At 40.0% G+C, this 9,499-nt stretch overlaps 1 protein-coding gene across 1 annotated transcript; it reads left to right on the top strand.

The window, feature by feature from the left end:
- Window positions 1-245: 245 nt before the first annotated feature.
- On the top strand, window positions 246-2,244 carry LOC103460874 (GTPase IMAP family member 4-like). The gene is made up of 3 exons (XM_017303514.1): window positions 246-1,204; window positions 1,640-1,737; window positions 2,063-2,244. The coding sequence occupies exons 1-3, from the start codon at window positions 246-248 to the stop codon at window positions 2,242-2,244; spliced, it is 1,239 nt and encodes a 412-aa protein (XP_017159003.1).
- Window positions 2,245-9,499: the final 7,255 nt, after the last annotated feature.

Below are 9,499 nucleotides of genomic sequence, written 5' to 3'. Positions count from 1 at the left end.
TGTGAGGGCTACTCAGCGGATTGCTCTTCAACTGTAAAGGGTCATAACTTCTGGATCGAAGGTAGTCAGAGCTAGACGAGTCCTTTCCGACCCCAGTTTAAACAGATAATTCTCCACAAACTATCTCTAGGGTAAGACTCGAGTTTCTGGGGGTTTTCCGGACCTGTTAGACAGAGAACTGGGCCGTAGTGAGTCCAAAGAGTTGTGAGGAGTAGGCGGGACTTGCTATTGGGTAGTAACAGACAATGATGATGATTCTAATTCAGATTCAAACTGTCTTCTTCACAGGAAACAACAAAGAGCTGAGGATCGTGATGGTGGGGAAGACTGGGAGTGGAAAGAGCGCTTCTGGAAACACCATTCTGGGTCAAGAGTGCTTTGAATCCAAATGCAGACCCAAATCCTTGACCATTGAATGCTCCAAAGTCTCCAGTAATGTGGATGGACAGCAGGTTGCTGCCATTGATACTCCAGGTCTGTTTGACACCAGATTTGGAGAAGATAAAACCAGAAAAGATCTGAGTCAGTGCATCTGCTTTGCTTCTCCTGGACCCCACATCTTCCTGGTGGTCGTTCCAATCGGTAGATTCACAGAAGAAGAAAAACAAACAGTGCAAATGATTCAAGGAATCTTTGGAGAGGCAGCAGACAGATACTGCATGGTTCTGTTTACTCGTGGAGATGACCTTGAAGGCACCATTGAAGATTATTTGTCTGAAAACCCAGAACTGAAGGATCTGGTGTCCAGATGTAACAACCAGTATCATGTCTTCAACAATAAGCTGAAAGATAAGAAACCTCAGGTCACTGAGCTGCTGGAGAAGATCAGAACCATTGTTGACAGGAATGGAGGAAGTCACTACACCAATGACATGTTCCAAGAGGCTGAGAGGGAAATCGAAGAAGAGAAACAACGAATCCTGAAGGAGAAAAAAGAAGAAATACGTAAAGAGAAAGAAGAAATGGAGAGAAAAATACATGAAAAGTATCAGAAAGAGATTCAGAAAATGAATGGACAATTCCAGGCTGAGAGAGAGAGAGATAGGTTGGAAAGACAGATGGAGAGGTTGGAGAGAGAGCAGGAAAGAGAGAAATGGAGGAAGGAGGCAGAGGAGGAGAGGAAGAGGATGGTGGAGGAGATGCAAGAGGAGAGGAGGCATGAAATGGACATGAGAAGGGCAGAGAAAATGGAGAGAGACAGGGAGTTAGAAATCCTGAGAAGACAAATGGAGGAACAGAAGATCAGAGAAAATCAACAAGCTCATTTCCAGCTGCAGTTCAGACAAATGGAGGAGCAGAGGATCAGAGAAATTCAASAAGCTSATTTCCAGCKGCAGCTCWGMCAAATGGAGGAGSAGAAGAWCAGARAAARTCAASAAGCTSATTTCCAGCGGCAGCTCAGACAAATGGAGGAGCAGAAGAACAGAGATATTCAACAAGCTCATTTCCAGCTGCAGTTCAGACAAATGGAGGAGCAGAGGATCAGAGAAAGAGAACAAGCTAATTTCCAGATGCACTACAGACAACTGGAGGAGAAGATCAGAGAAAATCAACAAGCTCATTTCCAGCTGCAGTTCAGACAAATGGAGGAGGAGAAGAACAGAAAAAGTCAAGAAGCTGATTTCCAGCGGCAGCTCAGACAAATGGAGGAGCAGAAGAACAGAGATATTCAACAAGCTCATTTCCAGGTGCAGGAAATGCGTGAATCTCAGGCCAGAAAAACAGCTGAACGCAAGGGTCCTTCCCATCATTTGGCGAAATTTAGAAGACGCTTTTCTAAGGTTTTAGTAATGCATTTCTAAGGTTTTAGAAACGCATTTTGCTTTTTAAGCTTTCAGAAACTCTTGAGAAATGTGTTGTTGCTATAAAAATATTAACATAAATGGTAAATGTACTAGACTCATGAAGCTTCTGCGCAAATTCAATCTGGAAGGCTCCTTAGCCTCACCTGCCTTATCAATCAGCGACTCCCTGTCTTCGTCCTGGACCTATCAAGCCTATCAAGCCTCGCTTCGGCCAATCATCGTTTGAGCTCCAGTTGAAAAGGACCTCCTGGCCACAGCCTCCTCCGCTTACCAGCTGCGATCAACCCACCTCCGCCCCATCTCCACCTCGTTCTTCGACCTCCACCACCAGTACAGGCCCTGGGGGGATTATATTATGCAGCATCAGGAATGTTTATCGAGCTTATCGAAGTTCCAGCTCAACATCCACGGCCGGTTCCTGAGCACCAAAGGACTTTAATGTTTATTTGTCATTAAACTTTCTTTAATCGCTTTCTTTCTCTGTCTGAGTCTGTCCAGATTGATATATGTTTATAGCAATGATTTTCACTTAAGTATGTTTGCACTTTTGCAATAGTTTAGCAATAATTCTTGTTTTGTGATCATTGAACTTATTTCTAGTGGGGTTTTTTTATGTTTTGGTTCTCTTGAGATATTTTGGGTCTGAATATAAAATCGCAATTAAAGATTGATCAAAAGAAAAAAAATTATGCTAAATTGATTGTTTCTTTTACATTTGCTATACTGTTATCTGCTTTACATATAGAAGAGACTGGAGAATGTTGTATACATAAACTATTTAAGTTAGGGATGCTCCGTTCAGGTTTTCTGCTGCCGATTCCGATACTGATCACCAATGAGGCCGATCTTTGCTGATCACGTGGACTGACTGTTAACTTTTTGCTTTAGATATAAATGTTACTGAGCTGACAAAATAAAAAAATTACCTGGCAATAAATTCACCTAATTTTGATTATAACATGCAAAATACTCGCATGCAAAAGGACAACTGAAAAACCTGCAATCATCCATCCATTTTCTTTACACCCTTGTCCCTCAGTGGGGTCGGGAGGGTTGCTGGTGCCCATCTTCAGCTTCGTTCTGGTCGAGAGGTGGGGTACACCCTGGACAGGTCACAGGGCAACACAGAGACAGACAACTATGCACACAGGAAGCAAGCTTATGTCAAATTTTAATTAATCGAGTTTGATGGATTAAAATGCCATGCCCAAATAAAAAAAATCGATAAATCGATGCTATCGCACACAAACATCTGTTAAATCTACGTCATAAAATGCTTATCATATAAAACATCTGTTTTAATAAGGTTTTATAAATTCCTTATTATATAAAAACATATGTTTTGATTTAAATTAATTTCTTATCAAAATAAAACAGACAGGATTCTGGAACTTTCTCCTAAATGTTAAATAAGGAGCATGTCAGGGCAGCCCCCTCTCTCTTGCATCATATAAAACAGTGTTACGACCGGCGTCGTTGATTATAAATGATGAGTCTGCAGGTGCCCGTCCCTGATTGGTTCTAAGAAGACGACGAAGATGTCCCATTGGCTGCTTTCCGGAGGTGATGGACATAAAAGCTGCTGACGTGGACTTCCTGTGTTCCATCCTCTACTCATCTCCACCGGCCACACCCCTTTCCTTTGTTCATCTGTGTTAAGAGTTCTGGAGTGTAGGAGTGAACTACCGTTTATGTTTCCTCAGTTTTCGCATGTTTTTCTTACGTTAGGAAGGTAAGTTTTTGTACTTTGGTTTATTTACTTTCGATTAGGTAAGCTTCTGTTGCTATTTAGATAGTTTCCTTTTGTTTGTTGTTTTTGGCGATAGCTCACTCTGAAGCCAAGTACTCCATTTGTAACACCTTGATCAAAAATATATCTATTTAAAAATAAATAATAATTATCAACTGTTCAATTTTGTGTGTGTCGGTTGTTGAGATCAGAGGAGGATGGATCCTTCATGTTGCGACCTGGCCTCCCCTAGACTGGTCGTAACAGACATGATTCTGGAACTTTCTCTTAAATCAAATGGAAAATAGCAAACATGTCAGGGCAGATTTACATTAAGTTGTTATCAAAACAAAAAAACACCCTGCAACCTGTCCATGGTGTAACCTGCCTCTCACCTGAAACATTAGCTGGAGATGGGCACCAGCATCCCTTCTCACCCACTAAGGTACAAGAGTGTAAAGAAAATGGATGAAAAAAAACAACAACAAAAACAGAGAGGAATCTTAAATCAAATGGTAAATAAGGAGCATGTCTCTTTCATCATATAAAATTTAAGTTCTTATAAAACAGACAAAGAGGGAATTCTGGCAAACGTGACTTTTGACCCAGTTATTCCCCTCCTAAGTTGAAAGTTTTATACCTATGCAAATTTTCTGATGAAACTCCTCCTCACATGGATAGACTCCACCCCCAACTGCTCGTATCTTCCTGCTCCCCTGCAGATGCCCCAGCCCACTTTTATCAGTTTATGTTTGAATGAGCCAATAGAGATAAAGGGATGGAGTTTCTGTTTTTCTGCTTTAAATATTTTTCGGAGGCCCTGTCATTCTACTTGTGGCATTTGGTAGAGGAAGAACCAATTGCTCTGACAGAAAAAAAAATGGTTCGCATTAAGAGAAAAGCCCCAAAAGAGAAGACAGCGAGAAGCTAATCAACTAGCATGTAGCTCATCTGCTTCAACCTCAGAGACTACAGATGGACAAACCACCATGAGACCCTGCTCCATGGCTGATGCTTCATCCTCTACACTCCTGCATACAAATCTGGTCTTACCTCCATCAGCAGCTTTCGAATCCTTGGTTAAGCACTAGATTCCCACGTTCCAGGACTCCGAGCATATTAGGCCCGACTTCAATGAATCCCACTCTGCTGAAGCTCCTTCATCCGGTGTGGGAAAAACTAAGACCTCCTGGTGTTATCCAGTGGGACCTCCCTTCTCTGTCAGACTCCAGGCTCGGTCTATTAAATTCCAGTCCATAAATTGGATGCTTCCCAGAAGTCCACCTTTTTTGTGCAAGAGAAAACCTGAAGACAAAAGGTAGCAGGTTGTGAAGTGAGGTGGAGAAGCTAGTCTGCTAACATCCAACTCAACTGCATGAAGATCCAAAACATCAGATGGGAATCCCACCATCAGACCCAGCTCCATGCATCACTCCAAGAAGTAAATCATTACAGTTGGACAAAGTTTCCTCTCTATTTATTTATTTTTGCTTCATTCATATGAATTTAATCCAATAAAGAACTTTTATCTCCAACTTCAAGTCTGGAACCACTCTCAGTCACTTCATCCCAGTCAAGGCTGATGAAGAAATTAAGGTCAAGGAAGCTATAGTCACTATGTACTCAATAGTTAAGCATTTAAAAAATCATGTTATATTAATTTCAAATCATAATAAAAAACAGAGAATAGTTTATTTCATAAACAAAAATGTATCTGTGTTTAACTTCCTCACCTTTTCTTTCTCTGTGCTGCTCTCAGCTGGTATCTGATAAACCGTCCTCCACTCTGTCACTTCAGCCAACCAACTTAGCTCGGGGTGAATAAAGGTCAATATAATGTCGAGTCACTATCTACTAAATTATCAAGTATTTTATTGACTAATATTTTGTTTTTACAGTAAATAAAAAAATGCAATTTAAATAAAAAGAGAATGGATTAATTTTGTGGACAACTGATCCATATTTTTAACTTTGACAGCTTTTCCTTCTCTGTGCTGCATCAGCTGCTGAGCTCAGCCTGTATCAGATAAACCAACAGCCCCTCTGCAACGGTCACTTTACCCCAGCTAGGGATGGGAAATAGTAAAAGTCAAAGATATGTGGAACCAGTAAACTGTCAACCATCAATACATTTTAGAATAATAATAAGACAAGCATACTGTTACAATTATTACAATAGTTTAATCCTATGAACAAATGTTTGCCGTTTCTTTCTCTGTGCTGCACTCGGCTTGTATCAGAAAACCCAGCAGTCTGTCTCCAACAGCCACTTTAAGCTGTTGCTTATTAAAAAAGAAAAGTCAAGGAAATCTGGGTCTACCGTTCCCTAACTCAACAAGTATTTACTAAGCCATCAACATGTACAAAATTATTAACATTAGTACATTTTAATCATTTTAAATTAAGTTAGAATTGTTTATCATGTCTTTAGTTTTGTTTTTCTTCTGTCAGGTAGTTTTCTATTTATCATTTTAAACTCCTCTCCTATCTAGAGAAACCAAAAGAAAAAAACACCATAGCACTAGCACACGATTAAAGAACATAGAGATTAGGACAGAGCATAAGAATGACAGGACTGAGTGAAAGTTAGATAGCTTGACCTCTAGTCAAACCTGACCCCATGTAAAAATAAATGCGTAATTAAAGATTAGCTTTGTGCATTTCATAGTAAACCAAAATGAACCAGCTTTAAAAAGTCTTCTTGTTCATGTGTGTCAGGCTTAAAACACACAGGAAAGAAGAGTCTATTATTTAATATTAGTTTATGGAAAACAATTTCAAAGGTTTTCCTCAATACCTTTCCTAAAACCCATTTAGTACCACCTATGGGTCAATTACTGGTTACCATCTTCAAAACACCAGGACAAGAACATGCATATTTATACTCTCGTGAAAGCAGGAACACGACACTATTCTCAGTAGTTGACCTGTAATGTAACAACTATTCCTTCTAACTCCCCAGAAACAGTGGGCAAACACATTAAGTAGTTTAATTGTCCCACAGCAACTGAAAGATTCTCATATTCACCTGTAATTTGTTTGTCACACTCCAACATGTGAATTAAAGATATTTAACCATAAAGTTAGAACTTCCCAATTTGTACAGATTTCATTTTCCAAACACATATTTCCCACGATTTCAAACCAAAAATCATCCTGTTCAAAGTTTTAAACACAATTTTCATAACGCCATCCATGAAAGAAGAAACATTCGTAAATCTGTTATTTTATACTTTTCAATTTCACATAAAACAGTTTCAAAAGAAATTTATACCAAAATCCCAAAATCCTGAAAAAGTGAGCTGCAAATGTTAGTGTTAACAGAACAACTTAAGAACTCACAAAATGCAAATGGAATGGTCACTCAGTCCCCCGCTATGAAACAAAGGACTGCAAGATCTGTAACCAAAAAAAAGAAGAAATCTCTGTCCCACAGAAGCCACAAGTTAACAGAAATTCAGCAACATAACATCCAGCAAAAACATTTGACAATATTTCATAAGATATACTCATTCACCATCCATCAACACAACAACCACAAGACAAACAAACGCATAACGAAACAAATCTCTTCTGCACACCCTCAACACAACGCAGACACGGACAGACAGACAGACAGACAGCAGCGCGTGGTGGAATATAAACACAAAATTAGTATACACAGAAACAAATAGACGGTGGAACCCCGCCTCTGTGGATACAGAAACGAAGCAACCCGCAGCCAAGCACGCACACAAACACACAGAGAAGTGTATAAAACACAGAAACACAGATACACAGCTACAGACGACGTCATAGTTTAGCCAAGAAAAGACAGAGAGGAAAAGAAAAAGAAAATGTCAGGCGCCGGCTATAAAAGAATGTATAATGCAATGTAATAAATTTTCCAACTTCAATTCAACCAATATCTTTTAATCACTTTTAATCTCTATCATTCACTTTTAGGGCTGGGTTAAGCCCCAAGGCAAAAAGCCTCAATTTAGCTCAGTCCTTTCATCCAACCGGCTACACAATTTGAGTCCCAGAAGGAAGGTGATGCACCCTTAACATATCAAATAATTTATCTCAGTTCGTCGAATCACACAAGTGATAGAACTCGGTCCAATTAACCCAAATAATTATTAGTACACTGGAAATGAGTTGAAATTTCCTGGCCGATGCAAGCCAATACTATCTAATACACAAACATTATGTCATGGTTGGGTCTAGTTTTCCCACCCACATGCAAGAACACGATCAGGAGAAGCATTTGAATAATAATAAATTTTAATGAAAACCCAAGGTAGTGAGGAGAAGGGTAATCAGGATTCAGGGGAGGAACCAGATCTTCTGACTGTCAACGAGGGGAAAGTGGTTAGTGGTGAGTTCAAGGGACGTGGGAATCCTCCATGCAGGTAGAAGGTAAGATGTCTTACATTCTGGAGGATGTGTCAGAGTCCTAACTTGTTGTGGAGTCTGAGGGAGGTACAGGTACCAGAAGGCTGGTAAAGTGGAGAACGTTGGAGTGCGGAACAGGTAAGTTCTTGCTGGGGGAAACGGTGGAGCTGGCGGCCAACAGGGTCCAGGTGGAACCTCGATCCCAGGGTTTCTGGCGACCTACATGTAACCCACAAGAATGGTTACTTTGAATACTTTTAATAGTAGATGGCTAGTTAAGTTAATTTACCTTACTAATATCAACACTACAAAAGTATAAGGAAGTTGGGCCAGATCAGAAGATTTTAAATTCAGGGGAGCCTAGGTGTGAGCAACAGAGACGAGCACACAATGTATATAAAAAAAGTAGAATTTAATATAAACAACATTTGTGGATCCACATTGTACAAATAAACAAAAATTGCATGCTTTTTAAAAAATAAATACATAAATAAAATAAACCAGTCTTTTTGATGTCTGTCAAATGTTTTTTCCAAATTTGTTTAGTCTTTCCAATGTGTTTGTGAAATATTTTTTTAATGTTTCACGGCTGGTGACCAGTCGAGTCACCATCTACCGGTTCACTCGGTCCTCGGGCTGGGGCTTGCCATCCAAGTTCTTGTAAAGGTGATCTTGAGGTCTCTGGGCACAATGCTCCAAAAGTGCACCATAAGAAAAAAAACCTGACCGATGCTTCAATGCTATACAACTACCAGGGATTTTTCCGGACGTCAGCTGTTAGAAGCTTTTGGAGATCAATTTCCAGGATTCTTTGTAGAATTTAACACAGTCTTACAGGGGATTCACGGAACCATCAGCTCTCAGCTCTCACGGGAGTTAGACGCAATCTGAGCTAAATCTCAGTGTTGCAGTTAAAGGGGCGGGACAATCAACCTGATTGGCTGATGTGAAATCAGACGGTGACAGTTATTGGTTGTTTAAAATGTCACTAAAAGCAATCATTAAAGGGATATTTCACAGGTTTAAAAGATTTTTAGCACTTTTTTATCAATATATATGAACATATTTACAAACATATTCTTTTTTTTAAACTTAAATACTTTTTAATCTCGTTGTGGAATGAGATATTAAATCAACATCTATTCATTTTACTTGTGTTTTTAACACTGGGTTACATACAGGTACTACCTGTGGCATCTTGAAGGGAATCCTCGGGGGTAGGACTAGGAGGGATTAATGCACAGAGTAGAGCGACCAACAGGTAACCTCTAAGGCGTCGCGAAGGGGACTCAGGTAGATCTAGGAAGCAACAGTGTCACTGGAGATCTCGGCAACAACGGGAATCACCTGAACGAGGGAAACACAACGAGTGATTACACAGAGTCAATAATTCAGGGGGCCTTCTAGAGAAATGTTTACCATAGTAAGCAAACACTCAGGCACTGGAGTGTCGGCCAGCCGCTTCTTAAATGCTGCACAACAGTCTTCTCCAAATAGACAACAGGTGTGTCTACCGGGCGACACCTGTTGGAAAGGGAGGGAAGCAGCAGGCGCACCCAAAACAAACAAACCCCAAAACGAAAAGAAA

Source organism: Poecilia reticulata, unplaced genomic scaffold (genome assembly GCF_000633615.1).
Source record: "Poecilia reticulata strain Guanapo unplaced genomic scaffold, Guppy_female_1.0+MT scaffold_317, whole genome shotgun sequence".
In the NCBI taxonomy this organism is placed as follows: Eukaryota; Metazoa; Chordata; class Actinopteri; order Cyprinodontiformes; family Poeciliidae; genus Poecilia; species Poecilia reticulata.
This window is presented reverse-complemented; position numbering and strand designations above follow the sequence as displayed.